Consider the following 25811-nt stretch of genomic DNA (forward strand, 5'->3'; position numbering starts at 1 on the left):
GAAATTGCTTTAAAATAATCCACACTAACCAATAAGCTACTAGACAGCGTTCAATTTTTGTTGCACTAAAGTGATAACTTACCGTTTTAAGTCCCTCCACAACGTCAACTTTATTTTAGAAGAAAATCATATAAAATAATTTTATTGACAACGTCGCAAATACTATGCGAAGGCCATAGATGACATACCGATGATCGATTAACTGTCAATCGAAAAAGTCATAAAATTGCTGGCTTAAGATGATGTAAATAAATATATTTTCTTAATTTTTATGCTTACAAAGAAGATTCGTTACATTTTTGTGCTTAAATTAGATCATTCCACGTATGTAATATGCTAATATGTGATGTTTTTACTGAATCCGTGTAGAAAATTTTACATATTTACTGTCCGTCGCCTGTACCTAAAATACGTTTTTTTTGCCGCTTTTGAAAGATAAAACACATTCATCCAACAATTTTTATGCTTAAAAATGTTCAATTTAAGATAATCTTGAAAAAAATCCCAAAAAAGTATTAAATGCTTGGGGACCTATTATGCACCAGAGCCGATAGATAGTAATAATAATAGAAGAAACATTGACTCCCGTCTGTTGGGGTTACAGTAGGAAAAGATCCCAGGATCTTTTGCCGAACGACTTCTTGAGCGATAATATTTTACCTTTTCAAAATTTACAGGGGATTTTTTATGTCCCGTATTCCGATGCGCCATACGGTCTACTACTGTATATGTTTAGCTATTTCTGTAGGTATTTTTAGAGAGAAACCAATTCAATTACATTTATGCAACTTAACACGACAACACCTTTAGTTAAGCAAAAAAAAATTGGTCAAGTGCGAGTCGGACTCGCGCACGAAGGGTTCCGTACCATTTATTATCTATACAAGATATTATATATTAAAAAAAGTCGCCTTGACTAGGATTCGAACCTGCCTTACTACGGCTCACACGTCATAGCAGCGTAACGCTTTAAACCACGCGGCCACTGAGGACTTGAAAGATTCTCTGTAAAATTCTTAATAATAATGATAATGTTTAGTGAAAGTACTTTTTTATTTATAAACATTTATTTAATTCAGTTTTTAGTATTTGTTCTTATAGCGGCAACATAGATACATTATCTGTAAAAATTTCAACTGTCTAGCTATAACGGTTCATAAGATAGACCTTTGTGACAGACGGACGGACGGACAGCGAAGTCTTAGTAATAGGGTTCCCGTTTTTACCCTTTAGGTACGGAACCCTAAAAAAACGAAACATGTTAAAAAGAGAAAAAAAGTGAGCGAATATATTCATTCCATACGGTATTGCCGGATTTCCTATCAAGAATTTCAAAACGTTTACATCCGTTTATCACAAATAATAATTTTGGCACTTAGAACATTATTTACTTCAAATTCTCAAATATTTCTTCCATATATTATCTGACACTGCAAATCTCAATTAACAACAGAGGGCTCTTGAAGTTATGCTTCATTCAGAAGCTCAAAATTAGTGTTTTCAATTAGCATAGAAATTTGTTCTTCTAACTTCAATATAAGCATTTAGAATGTTAAAATTAGTGGTAGTACTCTAGTGATTGAAACTATTAAAACGCTTTAATTTTGATAAAAATTACTAATTTTTATCAATCTAGGAAAAGTGTGATACATATATATTCTTAAAAAACCTGGAATAATAAAAGAGATATTACATTATTTTTCTGTGGTTCACCTTAATTAAATACTAGCATTGAACTTTTTGCAATAGTATGTAGACTGTAAGTCTTATTTATTACCTTTAAGTTCAGTTTTTTATTATTTAATTAGGAAAAGGTCAGGGGAGGAACAAGAAACAGTTATGGAAGACGATCTAAGAATTTGTACTGTTAAACCTGTTATTGATGGAGAAAGAAGATTTTGTTTTGAAATTGTTTCTCCTTCTAAGTAAGTATAAATAGATTCCCTTTATAAATGCAGTATAAATATATGTGTTGAATCATTTATCATTTATAAAATATTTTGTGTTCTTAATTTATTTAAAAGTACAGTTTTACAAAAATATTAATATAAACTTTTACACACTTGGTCATCCTAAATCTGTGGTCTGAATTTTAACTTGTAAGATAATGAAGATATCGTAACTGAAAAATATAATATGAGAAAAAAGACTCAGTGTGTTGATACAATTATTATTCTATATGGCATTTCCAAATGTTACATCGATAATTTAAAACCGTCCAACTGTTTCATTGCTGCAGCTAGATTTGGACCATTGATATATCAACAATAATAATTAGTTCTTTTCTCATAAATTTAACTGTAGTCTGATGGGTTATTTTTTACATATTAATTTTTAGAAGCCATATTTTGCAAGCGGACTCTAAAGAAATGTACGACGCATGGATTGAAGCTCTTCAGAAAGGAATCGGGGCCGCTATACAACGAATTCGAAGTAGCGAAATAGAAAGCCACAAAAAACGCGAGAATCGTAACAGTAGTTTTTATGGATCTGATAATGACACTTCAGCAAATAATAACAATAATAAAATTAAGAAAATTCGGTAAGTTTCCTAAATTAGTAGCTCTCAAGTAGTACGCCCCAGTGGCTGCTCGTCAGAGTAGGCAAGGTAGGCGGCGCCTACCCTAAGATTTTGGCAGAATTTAAGCGATTTATTACATTACATTATTAACTATTAATGTTGCCAATAGATAAAAATACTGTTAATACACGGAAGTGTGTTTGAATAATCAATATTATTTTAATATTTGTGGTCTTGTATATTAACATATTCACTACCGCTGGCGTACGCTGACCGATGACTGTGCCGCTGCATTAGAAAACAAAATAATTTTGACCGTTGGAGTGCCTTTGTTCGGCAATTTCTACATCGCCTACTATCAGAGGCGATGCACTACATACGGCAGTCTTCTGTTTCTATCTAACTCATCGTGCGGTAGCGACGCGACGTAAGTCAGAGTTGTATCATATTAAGGCGAGGCTTAGGCGAAATCTCCGGTCGCCTTCGCATGAAGTCGTGGAGGCTCGGTAAGCTTAGATGTTAAGGGGATATTCCGGATATTTCATAAGGAGATATATCACATTTCATTAAGGGGATATTTCATATGATTCACACACACATTATACGTAGCATTTAAAACTTTTATATGGAAATTGAGAAGCGTTTAAAGCAAATTGGGAACATTTTTCGGGCTTGTTCGAAATTATTACAAATGATATAACCGGTTGTATTTCAGAACACGCCACAGAAATAAAAGAATCCGAAATAAAAAAGCGCGTTATTATATCCGGTGCAAGAAGACGATACAACAGATATTACAGATAAGGCTCTCTGCTATTTCAATTCGATATGTTAATAAAAGCGGCTAAGTCAAATATCTTTGCGAATTTTATTTTATGAAATATTAGATAACATTGTTATACATTTAGAAATAGGGTTTGCAGATAGGTACTCGTATGTCTCAAATATTTTTATTTATCTCTTGCGGATCCGAAATTTAAGGAATCCTATAAAAAGTTTCCAATGCATTTAATATCTGTTTTAACAAACTTGTTATATTGATACATTTCCAACTTCCAACGCATTTAATAGTGATTTAACAAACAAAAAATGTTATTGACCAACATAAATTAATGAATAAATTGCAGGTATTAATAATAGATATGATAATTTCTAGCATAAAATAATTTAAGGAGAATAATTCTGGAAATATATTTCCAGAGGCTTTCAAATTGTTTGTTTTGTTTGTTACTACACCATTTACAAGTACTTGGGTTGAGAGACATTTTTCATGTTTGAAATGCATTAAAATTTATAGTAGAGATTCCATGAAAAATAAACGTTTATCGCCACGTGCCTTACTTTCAATCTAAAAAGATCTTTTCATAGCTCTTCAACAATCTGATAATTTTACTGATATAATAATAAATAACTTTTCTTTATTAAGAGACCTTCTTCTTCTTCTTTTAGAAGGCGTATCGCCTGTTTAGTTCCGGTTTCCTCCTCGTCGAAGCAACTCTTGCGAGGTTGACTGCCAACTGTCTTGCCAACGTTTAGGTGGTCGTCCAGTAGGTCTTCTGCCATGGGGTACGTTGTTGCGAATTATTATGACCATTCTGTCGGGGCCCATTCTATTGACATGCTGGTTCCATTCTCTTCTTCTCTGCCTTATCCATCTGACAACGTCGTTTGTTGGGCACTTTTCTCTTATGTCTACATTTCTCTGTCTGTCCCTCAATGTGTATCCAGTTATCATTCTTAAGGTCTTCATTTCAGTAGTTCGTAGGATTCTCTTTGTTATTGATGTTTCAGCTCTGGTTTCGCACCATATGTCATCACTGGTCGTATGCAGGTTTTGTATATTCTTGACTTACATTCTGTACTCAAATGTTTGTTTTTCCATATGGGATATTTAAGATGTCCTGATATTGCGGCAGCTTTATTGGCTTGTTTCCTTACTTCTTCTTCCAGAAATCCTGAGCTTGTAATTTTGCATCCGAGGTATTAAGAGACCGACTAAATTTAATATATAAAACATAATTATTCTTTCTCTCAATACTACCAATTTTTAAGTGTGCGTAAATAAATAAAAATAAAATAAAATTCTATGATGTACTCCATAGTGACTCTACTCCATAGTAATAGATAAAAGAAATAATAGATAAAATAGATTAATAAAAACTATACTTGTACATTATGCCATTACGTTGAATGCTGTTATTTTTGCTTTAGTTTTGTCCTAAATATTTTTGAGCTATGTTTTTAACCCAGAGATAACATATATTTACAAACTGGACTAGGGTATTATGTAAATTATAGATTAATAGACGCAACTAAAATTTTGTCACCTCCCCAGTCACACGGGTCACGAGCCGTCAAGCCGTCACTGGTACGCCCAAAAATTGATAGAAAGAAACAATTTATCTTTACACTAAAATATGACTGAGACAACTCAGTATGTAGTTTACTCAAATGTTTTAGAATGTGGGAGCAATTATTAAAAATTCCTGGAAATAACTTTTGCTGTGATTGCGGTTGCCCTAATCCTAGTTGGGCTAGTATTAATTTAGGAATAACTTTGTGTATTGGTATGTATAAAATACATTCAAGATTTATTTTAATTTTTATAAAAATAATATTTTAGAATGTTCAGGGGTTCATCGTAGTTTAGGAGTTCATTATAGTAAAGTTAGGTCACTGACCCTAGACGATTGGGAACCAGAAATTATAAAAGTTATGGCTGAATTAGGTAATAATATTTCGAAGCAAATTTATGAAGCCAGCGTACCTGAAGGAGTTGTTAAAGCTTCTAGAGATTGTCCCGGGTTAGATTTTTTATAAACTTACAATATTGATTCTTCTGATATCTTATTTTTTTGATTTATACAGTACTATAAGGGAAGAATGGATAAGAACAAAGTATGTAGAGAAAAAGTACGTTAAACGATTTCCACGATTTAGTGCTGATCAAAGTTCTCCTAATTCCTCAGATGGTTTGATGGAAGTTCGAAAATGGAGTGTTAGGAAAATTCGGCGAAGACCTAGAAGCGTAAATTCCAGGGAGAAGAAAGGAAAGGTAAGGGTATTCAACCCAACATAGATGTGATATTAGTTTAATAAAATAAGTAGCGCGATAAGTAACCTCGCCATGGCGACTATTATTGTATTTACTAAGAGTGGGTCCCAGGTGGGGACACTCCACTGCGGCCGCGGTGGCTGGATCAGCTCTACAATCTCTTTAAAAAAAGTATTAAAGACCCAGCCTTTAAACATAGGCTGTCATATCCGAGGGTGATAAGTCTTATGGGTCTCATGTCTAGCGTAATTTTGCCAAACACCTCAAACCTGTTCCAAACACCTCAAACCTGTTCAGCGGAGCAGGTACACATAACGTGCTTCATAGTTTCATCACAAAATAGAAATCAACCAGAAGGTTGACTCTCAAAATGCGCGCGAAACGATGGCTAACCTAAAAATTCCTTTATGAGCGGGTAACACCTTTCAATGTAGCGGCGTTACCGGTTTAATCAGGGCAGGTCAGGGTTTAGTTGAATTCTGACCATCGCATAATATGAATATATCACATAAATACGAATTTTAAAGGCGGAACAAATAAAAATAAATTGTTAATAAGGAGAAATAAATAGATATTAAACAAATGCATAGAGAGTTTTATTTTAAATACTGTATTAACCCATCTTAACACAATACTTATTACCTACCTACCTAATCATAATTTTATTATTATAATGAGCCCGATTTATCTGGGTAACATTGTGTTCATTTTCATACAAAATAGTCCAAAAGATAACAATTTGGAGGACGGGCCGCCTACGGACCGTTAGACACACCGTAGAGAAAGTGTTGCCAATATAAGATATCTGAAATTGAGATGGTTATATATGAAAAGTCTATGCAACAGACAGAGACAAAAACTGGGAATTTCAAATCGTTAGATTAAAAAGTGAGGTTATTATTCAGTTGTCAAAAGATCGTCAAAATGAAAATAAAAACAATAAAATTCAACTAAAATATATTTTGTGTTCAACTCTGACTAGTTCTATTATGGTATACGTTAATTAATTTTACCTTTATGGAAAAAGGGAATCAGTTTCAATAGTAGTTGTGGAATAGATCTGTTGATGGAATGCGATTTATAAGAAATTAAAACAAGAAAAAAAGTATGTGTAAGTACTTATTATTAAATTAGATCAAAATCTTCTGTCAAATATTTATCCAACAAATAAAGCTATATTTGGCAGTTCAGGTCCCAAATAGGATATCTGACGGATAAGGTTATTTTATCTAATAGATATTGGTATCTATAGGTGAAGACACACTTTTTTCTGCTATCCATCAAATAAAATATATATGGCGGATTATAACGCGCTATCTATACCTGAAAACACCGGGGGTAAGGCAGGGCGCTAACTGCACCTGTTTTGGCGACCGAGTCAGTACGTTCGTTTTCCTCTAGGCCGACATGCCCCGGTAGCGTATTTACTAAACCTAATATAGTGCAGCGCAAGTAACGCCCCCGTTCAATTTTATTGGTCAATTTAAAATCTAATCCGTCACAACGTATCGTTTTAAAATCTAATTGAATACAACGCAGCCACAAACGTCTTACGAGCCTTTTGACATTAGGCTCCTAAATACACACGGTTATAACGCCAAATTAGGAAACTCTAATTCGTTGCAGCGCAACCTCTGTTTATTTTCCTTTAAATAAGGCCATTAATCTAATCAAAACAAGAATATTACAACATAACCTCCAATTATTAGTGTCGGCGAGTAATGAGTATTGTTGTTATTTTGTTGACAAAACCTAATTCATTGCAGCACATTTTTTGGCGCCGCCTGTATAAAAGCGTATGAACACAATAATAATAAGGTGGTTACAATGGTCATCGAAAATCCTTGCACGTCACAATACGACCACCAGTAAACTCCATAAGTTAACGCATGGTGCCATTGATGACGTGCATCGCTTTTTATTTCGGACGACTGATATACGTACACTAATAAATGATACCTGCTAGCTTTATTAATTAAGATAAACAAAGGAACTTTATTGCAAGATTAAGTATTACAATACATAAAAAAACTGCATTAATGAATTTTAGCAATAACTATATTGGACATGATATTTAGCGCTAGGGAATGTTTTGACTCTTTGCTGGTCTGCCACTTTGAACCCTTTTAGCACACCACGCCTAGATCCAATGGAAGCATTTCTTCTGACACGGGCAGTTGGTTGGTTGCATCCCTCCTTGTCTCATTGTCGGTCTGTTGATTGCAAAAAACGATTCTAATTGGTTACCAGTGTTAATTTTTTCAATGCATTGGTAAATTTCTTGATAAGGTCAATATTGCATGTTTGAGTTTCCGCTAAATTGGAGATTCTACTCAACTCTGATTTTAATTCAGCCACCGCTGTTTTATGTTCTTCATTAATACTTTCGATAGAAAAAAAAGATTAGCGAATCATTTTACAAATATTTAAAACAACTTACCTGTATTATTATTATTGGCCACATCAATTAAAACCTCTTGGGGTTGAAAACCCTTAACAAACCTTATTTAAAGGAAAATAAACAGAGGTTGCGCTGCAACGAATTAGAGTTTCCTAGGTTGCGTTATAACCGTGTGTATTTAGAAGCCTAATTTTTTTTTCAAGCGTCTCGTAAGGCGTTTGTGGCTGCGTTGTATTCAATTAGATTTTAAAACGATACGTTGTGATGGATTAGATTTTAAATTGACCAATAAAATTAAACGGGGGCATTACTTGCGTTGCACTATATTAGCACAGATTAGGTATCTTATAAGTATACAGGTAAAAATCTTGTCCCTAATTCGTGGTACGAAAATTGTTTTTTATGACGATGTGCAAACGAGTCAAATTTCCTGTGCGCAAAAATAAACTCGCGTAAAATAACAATAAACAGCGTAATAGAGAGATATCGCTAAACCGAATAGCGTGCATGGACGTTAATATTTAGCCAGGTGTTATTTCCTTTACGTGAGGTGGTATTAACTCTCTTCATTTATAGTTATTGGATCGGAAAGAATTCTGATCGCGTCGCGTCCGCTATTTAAACTTAACCTAACTTTGAATTTAAAACTTTGAAAATGTTTTGTTTACTAGGTATTTTAAAACTAAAGGGCTAAAGTGCTTATTTCCAGTGCTTTATTGTTCAACGTCTGCCAGTGGGTTTAGGGCAACAAGCAACAATTTCTCTTATAAGGGCTAAGTCGTCATCTGCTGTAAACCTAAGACTCTTTATAGGTTCTTTAGTATTGGAAGAGGTGGAATCCATATTTTGGGCCATATTTATTTAATTAAAACTAATCCCAGCAACTTAAATATCAAATTACCTAATAAAACTAAAGCAATAATTCAAAACAATTCAAACATAACCTAAAATAAAAGATCTCGCCGGCCGGCTCCGTTGTCAAATACCCGCACATGCCCATTTAAGCAATTTTTAAACGTTATCAGAGGTTATTTAGAAAGAGCGCTTGGTGTAATTGATCCGCAAATTACGTTAGGCGGTAACGTTATTAGCGGGTGTTGCGTTAAAAATTGACTCGCGCATATCGTAACCATGATAAGGTACGCGTAAATACTGGATGACGCTATTCGGATTTCCGATATCTCTCGAATAACTGTGCCGGTCAGGCGCTGTGCACAATTTTAGAGACCATAAGTGGGCGTGCTATGTGCGCAAACTAGTCACCTAACTAGTGCCCGATTCCGAAAATTGGAACCACGAAAAACAATAAAGAAAAAACGTTATGATCTGAAAGATTATGATCTGTGATATTAGATTTAGTAAATACGCGTCCCGGTATCCATATTAGCGATACTTTGTTCCTAGCTCCTAATAAATTGAGTAGTTTTCTACAATGAAGAACAGTCATAGCCTTGCTTTTCGTTGCCTCAAGCGCTTTCAACACGGCTTGACTATCCGAAAATTTGCTTATTGTTTTCCCGGTGTATTGCCGTTCTACCAGCTGATGTACTGTTCAATTTGCGAAGTTTGAGTCTTTCGTCACATATTGTCATTCTCTCTCTTATCCATGTTTATCACATGAAATGGAAATTTTGTGTCAAAAACGTAAGTCCATTATATTTCTTACATCATAAGATTATTTTTTTCGTTTTGTATACGGATCACCTTCATTACGTATAAAGAATCGTACTTCCTTGTCTAATGTGCATGAATAGAAAAAGGCAAACGTCATATTTATTGTGTTACCCGCCGAAATCGAACAAAAGAATATCGCCGACTGTCAACGTTGTCGTTAAATTTTAACGACTCCGATAGTTTCCCGTAAATTTTTGTGGGATTTTCTGTGTTTATTTGGTTATTTGTGATTTAATTTGTGTTTAAAATGCCGTCCCGTTTTAGTGAAAAAGAACAAGGGCTCATATTAAAAGTTATCGAGTATTTGAAACTCGAAAAAGATGGTGGAAAAAAACCTTTTACCTGTGTCGGCTGTTTACGATGTAATTGGACAACTACCGAGTTAATATTTTGTAACTAAATCGAAAATATTCACCTGTTTTATAGAGAGCATCGGAGGCTTTAGGAATTTCATTCTCGACTGTGCAAAAAATAAGTTCCAGAGGAATCGTGAAAGATAAAGAACAAAAATCAGCAAAACAAGTCACAATGTCACAATATTCGTTTGTCCCCTGGAATTCCTGCTTATAAGATCCATGAACATATTAATAGAGGACGTATTTATTCATTGTATACACTGCGGGTAGGCTACAATAAATTTGTCATTGTTTAATATTTTGTTATTAAATTTGTTATTGTTAGTTTACAACCAGAGATATAAACAACTCATGGACCAAGTCAAGAAATACGTGAAAACCAATATGGCGCCGAAAATAATGACGAAAGTTTCAAACTTCGCAAATTGAACAGTACACAGGTTTCAATAGCATATAACTCAGCTTGGAAAGTTGTGCTATGACGACTAGACGGCTACCGTTGTGTTCCTATTAATTACGAATGCGTTTGGTAAATTAAATATTAATAGCTATTCGATTTATGGCTACTGTATGCATGCGTTAGTTTTTTCAGAAACGAGTTAGTATAAGACATAAATTAGGATTGACCGACGTATTTAATTATTGTTGGTCCCTTCCTGTTTCACCGGAAATGACTACAACTTTTCATTTTTAAATGCACCCTTGGTATATTTCTACTTTATTCCATAGAAAATGACACTCTAAATAGAATGGCAATCATATGTCAACTTTTGACATTTCCGATTAAAAACAAATCGTATTTTAAATTTCAATCTAGAGTGCCATGGTTGTGTTAAAAACACTAATTTTTAATCAAAGAGCCTCGGAGAAATAGTTTTGATTGTTTAATGTTTTTCGTGTCTTGTCCTGGCCAGTTAAAAGATGCCCAAATCGTATCTCATTTAATCATATCTCATTTTTTTTAAATGGAACAAGAGTGGCTCGTTAGCATATTTGGAAAAAAACATTTTTTTACGAATAATTTGGTACCACACACTTGATATTTCGAGTCATATTGTCGTTATGAACCGCATGTTACAATTTCAAGTAAACTATATGCGAAAATGTCAAAAGTTAAATACAATTCGTTTAAACCTTTGAATAAGAAGACTAAGGAAGGAGCATAATGCTATCCATGTATTCATGCATGGTGGGCGGAAAAAGCGCCATAAAAGCACTCTAGGGTGGGGATCCTTGACAGTTCTATTTGACGATTCATTTGACACATTTGAATTTGATTTGAAATTTTGTGGATTTGTCAGTCTTTACGGAGCTTATTTTATGTAATTTATTATTTATTCTACTACTGATAGCTGTATAAAGGTAGTAAATCTAGATGGAAATTGTGGCAGAACTTAAATTAACAGTGACACTATCGCGATTTATCGAAAAAGACTCTAAAATAGTTGGGTTGTGTAGCGTGCGGTAGATCTCTGCAAAATTGAGGAAAATAATCGAACAACTTTTCGCTAGTAAGTGACTATATAATATACATACGTGTAGTAAAACCGATCATTTATGAAATTCACTTAAATTAACTAAATTATATATTTTTCTTGCATTTTGCTTTTATTTATTACTTGTCAAAGAATTTAGATACGTTAATTTGACTTACCTGCTTCAGTAGCGTATGGGATGTTTGTGTTAATAAATACTTATAACTTATCTATTATTATTAGAATTATATATTTTTATAACAATTTTAATAACTACCAACATTTATTCACAACGTAAAATAAAACAACAAATTATTGAGTCTACCCCACGTCTACCCTACATCATAGTTTTACATTTTTTTAATAAAATTAGAACGACACTGATAAACGGGAATTTAAGTCGGCCATATTTGAGGCCCATCGCGGTGTACCTAAGATTTTTGATATGCTCCTTCCTTAGTCTTCTTATTCAAAGGTTTAAACCAAAACTGAAGTGTCAAAACGAATGACAATTTCAGGAAATAAATAAATCAATTTGGCAACTTCACATTTTTTATTACAAAATTGTCGTTTTAAACCAATAAGATTAAAAACAACAATGCGACGACGCCATGACGGATTTATATATAAACCCATCCATAGTTAACTTAAAAAATATTTGGAGCTTTTTTCAATGAAATAAATGGATTGATATGGACGTCATCTGCTTCTTTTCTGTCATTGTATGACGAAATTCCCTGAGTCGTAAAACAGAGTATATTTTTTCAGCAACTGGGATATAAATTTTAAACTGTTAAAAATTTGTCAGTTTTTAGTACAAACTTACAAATTATCATGTCGATAATAAATAGAAAACTTAAAAAAGACCTGATTTTTTTTAGATTGTTGAAAAACAACAGATAGCTAACGAGTCGGGTGAACCTGTAGACTCTGCAACGAACGTAAATACCAATGACGACCAAGGTAAAATTCGTGATAATACTGCTGTTCATAAGAGTTTAGCAGAAACCCAAAATGACCTTTTATTATTCGGAAGTGGTCTGGAAAAGCAACGCATAAGTAATATCGATTTAAGCAGTGACCAAGAAAGCACAGAAGGAGAAGAAAATGAGATAGTTGGTAAGTTACCAAATTTAATTACATTGTTAAAAAGCAAAGAATGGTTCTGTATTTATTATATTTGATTTTGTTTAGATGAAGAAGACATTTCAAAGTTACATCCAAATCTCTTATTGTATAAAGCTTCAGCAGCACATAATATTCCCATTATGTGCGAGGCACTTGCTTTGGGGGCTGACAAAAACTGGCCAAATCCTGATGATAAAGGTAGACATCCGCTTCATGCTGCTGTATTGAGTGTACGTATAGGTTGTTAATTTAATTATTTGAGAATTGATATGATTATAAACTTTTAAATTTTATTCAGAAAAACGTATTTATTGGTGCATAATTTCAATTTTTTTTTGCATAAATATTCATATTCTTCAGTATTATTTAGAAATACAGTTTGGTAAGGTTTATAGGAAAACGAAATTATAGCAAATTAATACTGCAAATTTTTTGTCGACTGAGTGTCATTGTATTATATCCATTGCATGGATATTCATATTCTTCCAAATTTTTTGTCGACTGAGTGTCATTATACAGGGTGTCCCAAAAATAAGTGCAAGTATTTTAAGGGGTGGTAGATCTCGATAAAAGAAACATATTTTCTCTTTATCGTTTTTCAAATATGTCCAAAATAACGGAGTTATTTTATTTTGAAAATTTCCAAAAAAGAAATGATTTTTTGCTAAAATTTTGAGAACCACTGGATCTTTTCTGGATTTTCTTTCTTGTAAATTTAATCTAACACCTATGTTGCCATATTATCAAAATTTAAATTATGTTTTTTAACTAAAAACTAAAAAAAATTCCAAAAAATTTTGAATTTTCAAAATTTTTTTTTCGCGAAAAGAACCTCATAGGCGTGTTTCTGGGGTTGAACTATACTACCAATTAAAATATTTGCACTTATTTCTGGGAAACCCTGTATATTCCACTCTCTTGCGGAGAAAAGGACCCACATTGCCATACCAGTCACAAAAGAGAGGCATATTGTAATGTTTTGTTGAAGAAGTGCCGTATGAAAAAAACGGCGTCAAAGATGGCTGAGGAATGTCAATCGATGATAATTTTGGCAAGGTCAAGCCATAGGTGTCATTACCTTGGGCCATACTCTTTATTTTTTAATGGCGCTTACTGCCAGTTGGTCTTAAGAAGGTTGTAATTTATTTTTATATTGAGTAATGTTGCGGGCCCGTGTGGACTCGACCTAACCTCACAATATGGCCCGCCCTCGTATGACCTTAACATCGCATAGACACCGCAATGATTCATTCGTTCGAGAAGAATCGAGTCCCACTGGAATGGACGAGTACATACGAGAACATTCGAAAACCTTGTCTACGCACCTAACGATCTATGGACAATTCTAGAGTTCTTTACCTGTCGGTATAAAAGCCGGCGGCGGTGGCCTACAGGGGGCAGTTATAAATATACAGTTGACGCGCTAAAATTCAAAATAACTTCTTAGTTATAAATCGTTTGTAAATAGTTCTATAAGTCTTTTATCGTTATTATTTTTGTTAATTAGTGTTAAATAAATAGTGTTTAAATAAATTGTGACTTTCTATCCACACGGACCGACGAAAAACGTAACAATTCAGTGTCAAGTGTGGTGTGTGTGATAGACTAGTAAAATAAAAAGACAGACAATGGCTCCAAAAAAAATTGTTGAAAGACTTGAAAGTGTCGGAATTAAAAAGCGTTCTGGAAGAGAGGGAATGCGAAACAGATGGAAAGAAAAGCATTTTGCAAGCTAGACTAAGAGACGTTTTGGTGGGAGGAAGGTGAGGATCCTGACACATTTTGGTTTTGAGTTGGAAGGTGACCTTTGACTCGTGCCTACAAAAAATTAGACGACAACTTGAACAATTTGAATAGTAAAATAATAATTGACTTGAATTTAATTTAGAAGAGAAAATCAAAGTGATAAAATTATGGAAAATTCCCAGGATTTAATCCTCAATACATTAGAAGATAAGATCATCGAAAATTCTAAAGATATACAGGCTTTCAGCTTTAATAATAAAATAGTAATTTTGGAAGAAAGTTTTAACAATAAAATAACAGAGATTGAGAGGAAGATGTAAATAGAAAAATCGAAATTTTAAAACAAGAAATAGAAAAGGCCAATTCACCAAAATGTCAAGAAACATCGGAGGCAACTGAAACTAGTCGAAAATAAGTATATCTCAAAGTTAGTTATTAAGCCTCCACAGTTTGACGGAAAACCGCTTTCAATTATTTTGCCAGTTTGTCAAGGCCGCTGCGAGAGCGAACGGATGGACAATCGCTGAAAAGGCTACCGCTTTGACTGTCGCACTGCGAGGAGATGCGACTGATATCCTGCAGACACTGTCACCATCGGAACAGGGAGATTATCAGCAATTGGTACGACATTTAGAAATGAGGTACGGCCAAGCTCATTTGGAACATGTCTATCATTCACAGCTAAAAAATCGCATTCAAAAGTCAAATGAGTCTCTGCAGGAGTTTGAAGCCGACGTAGCCCGCCTGGTTCGCCTTGCGTATCCTGCTACGCCCGAGAATGTTATGGAGCGGTTGGCAGTACAGACATTCTCCGATGGCTTACGTGACAGGGAGACAAGGCAAGCGCTTCTTCTAGCCCACCCAACGCGCTTGGTGGATGCTTTAGCACGTGCCCTAGAATTTGAGGCCGCGAAACAGTTCTCGGTCTCTAGTGAGAGTACGGGCGGTCAACCAATGTTCCGACAAATCCGTGGAAAGCATTGTACGGAAAGTCATGGAGGAGTACATGGGCAAGAAAGGACCGACTTGTTGCTGGAATTGCGGCCAGGCAGGACACGTAAGAAGTCACTGTCAAGAAAAAGACGTGGACTCGGTTTCGCCAAGTGTCGAATCAAAGGGACACATATGGAGCAGTACCCAACAGGTTCCAACGAAAACTGTTCAAGTCGCATCGCTACAACACAAGTTCAACAGCATTTTTGTGGCTAGTTTCGTGGATGGAGAGTTACGGACCATGCTGTTGGATACGGGTGCGACCAAAACGATCATCAGGCCGGATATCCTTAAAACATCAAAAAGGATTAAAACAACACAATGGCGACTACGTACAGCTACAGGAAGCTGCGCTCTCATCCATGGAGAGGTAGATCTTAATTTTGTTATCGGAAGCACCTGTTTTAATCATCGAGTGTTAGTAGCAGACATCGAAGATGAACTTATTCTCGGAATGGACATCGTGACCACTAGAGGTTTTGAACTAAACCTCAAACAAGAAATTTTGAAAATAAATGAAGAAGAAGTGGTTCTACATCGAAAATGTGAGGAGACGCTTCGCGTGGTAGTAGCAGAAGATGTTTCGATCCCTGAGCGCTGTGAGATATTTTTGGATGGTCGCCTGGAAGGTAAAACGAATAATGGGAGTATTATTCTGTTGGAGCCAAGGAACCATGACAGCGAAATAGGACGAGGGGTCGCTGTTGGAAAACCCCTGCTACGAGCGAAGAAGTCTGTACCGGTAAGAGTAATGAACACGAATTATCATTCTGTATCCTTGAAGAAGGGAACCCTGTTAGGGTACTGTTGTTCGGCCTCCTCAGTCATTCGAAGCGTGGAAGCCTCCAAAGTTTCGATTTCAAAAATTCCGGACAAAATGGTTAAGGAGTTAGTAAACGTTAAGGGATTATTTCCCGAAGATAGTAGAAAATTGAGAAACCTGATAATCAAGTATCAAGATGTGTTTGATAAAGGAGAAGCAGGACATAGAGGTCGTACCAATTTAGTACAACATAAAATTGACACCGGAGATGCACGACCAATCAAACAAAATCCGAGTAGACTGCCGCTCGCCAAACGTGAAGAAGCTGACAAAATCCTTCGAGAAATGAAAGAAGAGGGTGTCATCGAACCATCTAACAGCCCGTGGACATCGCCGGTAGTACTAGTAAAGAAGAAAGACGGTACCACCAGGTTCTGTGTTGATTATCGGCAACTTAATAATGTTACCAAGAAGGATAGCTATCCCCTGCCGAGGATAGACGATACTCTAGACAGGCTGGCGGGATCGACTATATTCTCTACCTTAGATTGAAGAGTGGATATTGGCAAGTCGACATGGCGCCGAAAGACAGAGAGAAGACAGCGTTCTCGGTGGGCACCGGACTGTGGCAATTTACCGTCATGCCTTTTGGATTGTGCAACGCGCCAGCTACCTTTGAGAGACTAATGGAGTCTGTGTTAAAGGGTCTATCCTGGACTACCTGTTTAGTGTACCTGGATGACATCATAGTGGTTGGGAAATCCTTTGACGATCATCTGAAGAATTTGGAAGAAGTTTTCAAGCGACTAGGGAGCTCTGGTTTGAAACTTGGGACATGTAGTCTCCTCCCAAGGAGTTGCGGTAGATCTACAGAAGACCAAGACAGTGGAAGAGTGGCCAATACCTAAAGATAAACATGAACTACGAAGCTTTTTGGGACTATGCACATATTATCGCCGCTATGTACAGGGTTTCGCCACCATCGCAAAACCATTGACCAGACTTACCGAAGGCGAGAGGCGTTTCTCTTGGGACTCAGATTCTGACGAGGCATTCCGAAAATTGAAGAAGGACCTGACTAGTGCGCCCATACTTAGCTACCCTCTTGGCAACGGAAACTTTATATTGGATATCGACGCTAGCAATGTTGCGTTAGGCGCTATTCTGTCTCAGATCCAGGATGGTCAAGAAAAAGTCATTGGATATTTTAGTAAGACCTTGTGAAAACTGGAAAGGAACTACTGTGTAACCAGACGAGAATTACTAGCAGTAGTTAAAGCAGTGGAACACTTCTACAAGTATCTCTATGGAAGAAAGTTCTTGTTAAGAACAGACCATGCTGCTTTGAAATGGCTGTTGCAGTTTAAGAATCCTGAAGGGCAGATAGCTAGATTGAACGATTACAAGAATTTGACTTCGACACAGAACATCGAGCTGGAGCAATCCATCGAAATGCCGACGCACTTTACAGAAGACCTTGCGCTAAGGACTGTAAGCATTGTTCCCGAGCAGAAGAGAAAGAAGTGAAACTCCTAAGAACAACTGTGGTTAATGATAGTTGGCAACCCGAAGATCTTGCAAATGACCAAACCAGTGACCCAGAATTAGGTTTAGTAATTAACTGGAAAACCCCAGGCCAAAGACCAACATGGGAAGAAGTTTGCAGATATTCGCCGAACGTAAAGACGTACTGGGCCCAGTGGAATTTCTTGGTAATAGATAACGGACTACTTCGCCGTGTGATCGAGAGACCGGAGGGACAAAAAGAGAGAAGGCAGATCGTCATTCCAAAGAAGAGGGTCCCAGAAGTCTTGGAGGAAGTTCACAATGGAACCAGCGGTGGACATCTTGGTGTTAGCAACACACTTGGCAAGCTGCGTGAACGGTTCTACTGGGTGAACTGCAAAGAAGATGTGAGGGCCTGGTGTAAGAAATGTACATTTGCGCAGCCATTAATGGGCCACAAAAGCGTGGTAAAGCCCCTATGCGCCAGTACAATGTTGGTAGTCCCTTCGAACGAATAGCGATCGACGTGGCTGGTCCTTTCCCGGAGACGAACGATGGCAACAAATACATTGTGGTAGTAATGGATTACTTCAGCAAATGGGTCGAGGCCTACGCGTTGCCAAATCAAGAAGCGTCCACGATTGCTGATGCCCTTGTTAAAGAATGGATCTGCAGGTTTGGTGTTCCCATGGAGCTTCATTCAGATCAGGGAAGAAACTTTGAGTCCAATCTGTTCCAAGGCGTCTGTGAAGTCCTGAACATCCGCAAGACCAGGACGACTGCTCTACATCCACAATCCGATGGGATGGTTGAACGCATGAACAGAACTATCAACCGTTATCTGGCCAAAGTAGTCTCTGACCACCAAAGAGACTGGGACAAATTTCTTCACCTGTTCCTGTTGGCCTACCGTTCATCCGTCCAAGAATCTACAGGGCAAACTCCAGCCAGCATCGTTATGGGACGGGAAGTGCGCCTACCCTGTGATCTGAAATTTGGTTGCCGACCGGGAGAAGAAGTCGCCGGAGAAGATTATGTCCACACACTACGTCAAAGGATGGACGACATTCATCAGAGAGTCCGCCTAAATATTCAAAGTGCTAGTGACCGAATGAAGGAACACTACGACATTCAAGCTGAGCATGGAGGATACCAACCAGGGAAGTTGGTGTGGCTATATAACCCGCAGAGACGTCGTGGGTTATCTCCGAAGCTACAATCCTCGTGGGAAGGGCCATACGAAGTCATGGATAGAATTAATGACGTCGTATACCGTATCAGAAAATTGCCAAAAGGAAAACCGAGGGTAGTCCATTTCAACCGTTTGAGCCCCTACCAAGGCGAAATAGAAGATCGTGCTGGGACCGTGAGAACCTGCAGCTTTGATCCCCCTGATTCGGAGATGTCCTTTGACGATTTCATGGCCCGATACAACAGCAGTGAGAAGGCTCGCTATGGTGTAACCAAAGAAGATCAACGAGACCTCTTTTCCGTGCCTCCTGATTATTCGCTCGCTCATTGTGTGGCTCGAGATTTGCGGATGTCCAGAGGAATCGCTGCGACGTTCAATGAGAAGTTTGGGCGTGTCGGAGAACTACGCCGACAGGATCCAGAGGTTGGAAGCGTCTTGAGGCTAACCGACAATGCACATGGTCAAGCAAGGCACATCTTCTACCTGGTCACCAAGGAATGGTCCCCGAGTAAGCCGACTTATCTCAATCTATGGAAGACCCTGATTGAACTGAGAGAAGCCCTGCTAAACAACAACATTGCACGATTAGCCATTCCGAAGCTGGCGTGTGGACTCGATGGTTTGAGTTGGCGTACAATCCGGAACATGATTGAAGTCTTGTTCAGATTTACGGGAATCGAGATCCTCGTTTGCTGCTACAACCCAAAGCTGAGATCGGGAGAGAAAACTGTAGACTGCTATTTCTACCAGACTTCGCAATGTACCAGGGGCCAGCTTTGCAAATACCTTCATTCACCGTATAATCTCGGGACGAGCATGTGCCTAAGAAGGGGGGCAGTGTTGCGGGCCCGTGTGGACTCGACCTAACCTCACAATATGGCCCGCCCTCGTATGACCTTAACATCGCATAGACACCGCAATGATTCATCTCGTTCGGAGAAGAATCGAGTCCCACTGGAATGGACGAGTACATACGAGAACATCTGAAAGCCCTCTCTACGCACCTAACGATCTATGGACAATTCTAGAGTTCTTTACCTGCCGGTATAAAAGCCGGCGGCCGTGGCCTACAGGGGGCAGTTATAAATATACAGTTGACGCGCTAAAATTCAAAATAAATTCTTAGTTATAAATCATTTGTAAATAGTTCTATAAGTCTTTTATCGTTATTATTTTTGTTAATTAGTGTTAAATAAATAGTGTTTAAATAAATTGTGACTTTCTATCCACACGGAACCGACGAAAAACGTAACAGTAAGAATGATTTCTAAATGGGTAGTTTAAAATTCGAGAAAAAATATTTTTTTTGGAGATAGATTTGTGTTTGTCGTACAACCAAACCAAACTATCCTTTTTATAATCTTTCTACCATTTTAACTTTCCCAAGCATAAGTTAAGGACTCATAAGTTTGTGTGGTCTTAGCTGCGAGGGCTATCAAACCAAAGACAATCTTTATTTTTCACAAAAATCAGTTTTCATCATTTTCTTTCTTTATGCATAATAGTTTTCAATTCACAATCTTCAAATTCAGATTTTCCACGCTCCCACGCTGGTAGTACCCAGCTTTATAAGGCCTCTATACCATCGTGACAACGTGAAACGTGAAAATTTTCAATAAATATAATAGGGTCCTTGCACGTGTCGTGTATACTTTAAATATTTATACATTTTTACCTAAAACATATATATGTAAAATCAGTTTGTACAAATTCCATCTGGAAAGTACTTAAATTAATGATTGAAATTCATTGAAATTCGCTTGGCGCGAAAACGAGGCGTAACGTCAAAAAATCTTAAAATTATCGACTCACAACGGACGCATTCCATTTAAATAAAGCGTTGCACCTTGTTTAGGATTATGACAGAACCAGTGTTGCCAGAATTGTAGGATTTCCTTCAATATGAACAATACAGTCAAATTTCGTCGATTAAAGAGCCATTTTTGAAGGATGTTTATCCAAAAAAGAAGACAATATGAAGGTTTCTGACAGCTTTGCACAATAAAAATTGTTAAAATATGTAGTAGGAGTATTTATTGTTATATCCTACATCTATTTTTTCACTTTAACGGTTTTTAATTAAGGATGAAGTTAAAAGCAATTCAAAAAGTCTACAGTTCGAAAGATTTTAACATTGAACAAAAAAATAATACACATACCATAACTAAACCAAAGTTCTTGACGTTGAAAAGAAATAAATAGGTAAACGGAAAACATAAATATCTATTAAGTCAGCTGATCATGGCGTCTTGATTAATTATTTTAGATTGAAACAGTCATTGTAAGAAATTAATTTTTTGAGACATACTTTATAATACTGCTGTCGAGTATCTATCACAGCATTTTTGATCATATTATTTTTTAATAAAAAAATTATATAAATACATCAGTGTACCAAAATTACCAGAAACAAGTTTTTAAAAATGTTCTCCTTATTATAAAATAAGTAAAATACACGAAATTTGGTGATTTTTTATAAGATTTGGATTTTTTTTGTGAAGGAATATGGAAAGTTTTTAACGCTCCGTTGAAGAAATTCGCTCGAAAATATCTGACAATACTGCTCTTCTCTATCTGACGCATCCATCAAGTATATTCTGTGGTATACATGCTCGTGCGTCAAACGAATGTCACTCTCATCAATCTGCAATTTGTAAATCGTCGAGATCTAAATAAAAGTTGATGAAATTCGATAAAAATAACCCATAAAGAAGGCAAATAACAGTTAAAATAGGTAAAAAAAGTTTTAACGATGGTATTGATATAATATTAATGGTATTTTATTACGGATTATGGAAGAGAAATACGTATAGGTAGATAGAATAGTGAATGTGAAATTTCTAGATAAAATATTAACAAGTAATATTGTATTTAAAGGTATGGATTGAGATAATTAAATGCTAATTATTTACTTAACCAATAGTTTTCTTTAAATATATACATATACTTACTGTTAACGTTAAAAATATTCATGGCATAAATGAATAAGGGCAAAAACATTCAGGAAATGATTATTTAATAGAAAATATGAGGGGTTTTTATATAAACCTTTTTGATTTGACGTTTTCATACGTAATAATCTGTTAGAGTTTAAAAGAATTTTACACGAATCTATTTTGTTAGTTTAAAAAAACAATGAACATGAAATGGACGAAACAGTAGAAACCGCCGGCGCCGGCACCGGCGCCGAACACCAGTCCAATTTTATGATTAAAAATGCTTGTTCAGTGACGATGTATAACTTTATAAAATCAATCAAAACACATATATTAGGACTATTTTTATTCACATAGACTTCTTGACAAGTTGTAAACATAAATCGTGTACCTACCTATTTACTTTTGCTCCTCAAATTTTGGCAGAAGTAAACAAAACATTCTGCGAAAAATAATAGGCGATCATCGTCGAATCTACTTTCTGTAGATTGTCTGTGCTTTATTATAATCCGGTTCTGCCATAATTCTAACAAACTGAAACACCCATTGATATCTAAATAAATTTGAAAAATATCTAAATAAATCACAAAACATCCCCCTTTAGAACTTTTTCTTTAATGGCCATAAGTGGGAGTAAAAGACCAACACCCGAACAAACACTAGAGGCGTCATCACAAAATTTAATCATCTAATTTTGACACAAGGGGTCGCGCTTAACTTTTTTAATTTTATCTCAATATTCATTGTTTTCAAACTATATTATTAGACTTTGTTGTATTTTGTGAATGTATAAATGTTTTCTTAGTATAAAGTTGCATTATATTAATTTAAATTATATTACATACTAAAATTCAAATATTCTGACATATATATCAGTTGCCGTCTAAAATGTCATCTTGATAACAAAAAGTTAGTTATTGTCAGAAATAGTTAAAATCATGTTAAAATATTAAAATTTACAAGTTATAATTAGATATTTTCATAATGGTACAGCGTAATGTTGATATGCAGGTTCAAAACAAAAAGTGTATATATTATATTTTTCAGTTTTCGTTGTCAGCCGCGGAAGTTTCAGTGATTTTAGTGTTGTCGGATATTTTTATTTGTGAAATAGAAATATTGCGTTTGGATTGCAAAACTAAAAGTGGAAGTTTTATTGCAATGTAAGTAAGCGTTTGTCCATTTTATATTTTACTTTTTTCATACCTACGACAAATATACATATATATTGAAATTTAACAATTCGTTTTATTTAAAAAATGTTAGAAAACATGAAAACAAGCCTATAATCCTGTAATTGATATAATTGTAGTGTAATAAAGTGCTGTCGTGTGTATAAAGTGTATATATTATATTTTTCAGTTTTCGTTGTCAGCCGCGGAAGTTTCAGTGATTTTAGTGTTGTCGGATATTTTTATTTGTAAAATAGAAATATTGCGTTTGGATTGCAAAACTAAAAGTGGAAGTTTTATTGCAATGTAAGTAAGCGTTTGTCCATTTTATATTTTACTTTTTTCATACCTACGACAAATATACATGTATATATTGAAATTTAACAATTCGTTTTATTTAAAAAATGTTAGAAAACATGAAAACAAGCCTATAATCCTGTAATTGACATAATTGTAGTGTAATATATTCCATTTAAATGTAATATATTACTTTACAATTAAAAAAATTTAAATTTAAAATATATATTAAAAATATATACAGGCATTAATTGAAATTTTTAGAGTACGAACAAACACGAGAGGCGCTTTATTATTTACTTTAATTTCTTAACATGACAAGTTCTAGAAGTTCTAAAGGGGATGTTTTGTGAAATAAATTAGAAATTATTTAGATGTCAAATGTCATTGGGAAGGGCTTATTAAATTAATGGAATGCGTTCGCTGTGAGCCGAAAATTTTAACATTTTTGACATCACGCCTCGTTTTCGCGCCAAGCGAATTTCAATGAATTTCAATCATTAATTTAAATACTTTCCAGATGGAATTTGTACAAACTGATTTTACATATATATGTTTTAGGTAAAAATGTATTAGAAATCATAAATATTTAAATTATACCTGATACGTGCAAGGACCCTATTCTTATAAACACAATAAACACTTTCACTACTATTCTGAAAACCCTAACTGATTACTAAAATTTCTCAATATTTCTTTACACGATGCTATCACGACGGACGACTGACAGAACGGAATTATAATCTTTCTATAATTAGTCCTATTTTTTGACAAGTTTTATGTCAACTTATAATAAATGACCTCTAGAGATTGACTGCGCCAAAATTGCCGTCTTTGACGCCGTTTTTTTCGATCAAACGGTATTAGATTCACATATTTTAGTCCTAAGTTTAGTAAACTTTGACTCTTTAAAATTTATTTTGAATAACTATATTTGAGTCCTGCCTGTTATTATTTTCTGACAATACACGCAAAATCGGAAATTCTGAAAGTTCTTGTAGTATTGGGTTGGTGTCATTGATTATCGTTGACATTAAATTAGAATAATTTGCAAATTATAATAGACATTCTTAGTCCATTATTTCAGGACTATTTGGAAATATATATTTTCTAGTGTTCTCAAGTAGTAGCTTTTTATGTAAAATGTGACTGGTATTAACGTTTATTTAGAAAAAATTATCTTGTTAGTTTTTTTTTCAAGAAAACGAATTTTCATAACTAACACTTATTGTTTTAGTTGGTATTATTATAAAGTTTATTTGTTTGCTACACTACTAATTAAAATTTGTGTCTCGTGGGGAGATTTCTCACGTAAAAATGCTGCTTCATAACTACAAGGTGTTAAAGTCTTAGTAATCTTGCGATTTATTATAATTTTCGTCTAAGTACTTTTAGTGATTCAAATGAAATTTTGAGGGTAAAAGTTACTATAAGTGCTACATATTTTAATACTAAAAAAGTATCGATAAACTCATCAGGGACGTGCATATGGGTTTTCACTGGATTATTTTTCAAAAAAAAACATGTACGCCACTGACTTTTTTCTTTTCATATCAAAATTGTGTAGACTGTTTAATGCCAATTAAAAGTTATTTCTTGATATTTTGTTGAATTTGGCCTCCTTGATGAGATAAACGCAATTTTATTAATCACAATTAATAAAATTAAATTAAAAATAAAATTAATAAATTATATGTTTTACTTAATTTACTATTAAATATTATTACTATTAGTTATTATTACTATTAGTCCAACCTACAGCAATTTTAAATAAAAAAATAATGGTATTTAAGATAGTTACAAAAATCCTAATTTTAAAAAGTTTTAACATCTTGTAACTTTAAAACTATGCATTTCCATACCCATGTTTATAGGAACTTTTTTTCATATTTTTTGATAAGGAATCAATGAGTACTTATTTAAAACTTTCTCAAGTTAATGATATTAATTTTTTTTAAAGGTTTCTAGACTTGATATCAAGTCAAATTAGTAAAATTGCGTTTATCTCATCAAGGAGGCCGAAATCGGCAAAATATCAAGAGACAACTTTTAATCGGCATTAAACTGCTTACACTATTTCGCTAACAAGAGAAAAAAAGTCAGTGGCGTACATGCTTTTTTTAGAAAAATATTCCAATGATAACCCATATGTACGTCTTGAATGAAAATTATAATAATTCGGAAAAATATTAAGACTTTAACATCCTGTAGCTACGAAACAAAGCAGAATTGGACCTATGTGAGGAGTCTCCCCACGAGGGATGGCACATGTTTTTTGAAACACCCTTTATATTATTTATACAAACTTGTTTTTTGTTATCGTTCCTGACTATTTTTAATTTTTTACTTTTGTCGGTTGTAGGGTTCTGTAATGCCTTGTTCCTACCTTTTACTAAACGGTGCAAAAATAAATGCGCAAGATCAAAATGGCAAAACGCCGTTGCTTTTAGCAACACAGGAAGGACACACCGCTCAAGTATGTATATTTTTAAAGTATAAAGCGGATCAGCACATTGAAGATGAAGAAGGAAAAGTGCCGCTCTCTATAGCCGAACAAAAAGAGCACGCTGATATTGTTACTTTGTGAGTATTAAGC

At 35.1% G+C, this 25811-nt stretch overlaps 1 protein-coding gene across 1 annotated transcript in view; it reads left to right on the forward strand.

The window, feature by feature from the left end:
- LOC115878047 (arf-GAP with coiled-coil, ANK repeat and PH domain-containing protein 2) overlaps positions 1–25811 on the forward strand; it is a 62467-nt gene that overhangs the window by 28368 nt on the left and 8288 nt on the right. The window contains exons 7-14 of the mRNA XM_030894402.1: positions 1809–1925; positions 2339–2542; positions 4982–5088; positions 5145–5325; positions 5390–5576; positions 12364–12601; positions 12677–12840; positions 25578–25798. Coding sequence (XP_030750262.1) covers positions 1809–1925; positions 2339–2542; positions 4982–5088; positions 5145–5325; positions 5390–5576; positions 12364–12601; positions 12677–12840; positions 25578–25798 — 1419 coding nt within the window. The remainder of the gene's footprint in view (positions 1–1808; positions 1926–2338; positions 2543–4981; positions 5089–5144; positions 5326–5389; positions 5577–12363; positions 12602–12676; positions 12841–25577; positions 25799–25811) is intronic.

Source organism: Sitophilus oryzae, unplaced genomic scaffold (genome assembly GCF_002938485.1).
Source record: "Sitophilus oryzae breed Bouriz unplaced genomic scaffold, Soryzae_2.0 scaffold_1500_pilon_pilon, whole genome shotgun sequence".
In the NCBI taxonomy this organism is placed as follows: domain Eukaryota; kingdom Metazoa; phylum Arthropoda; class Insecta; order Coleoptera; family Curculionidae; genus Sitophilus; species Sitophilus oryzae.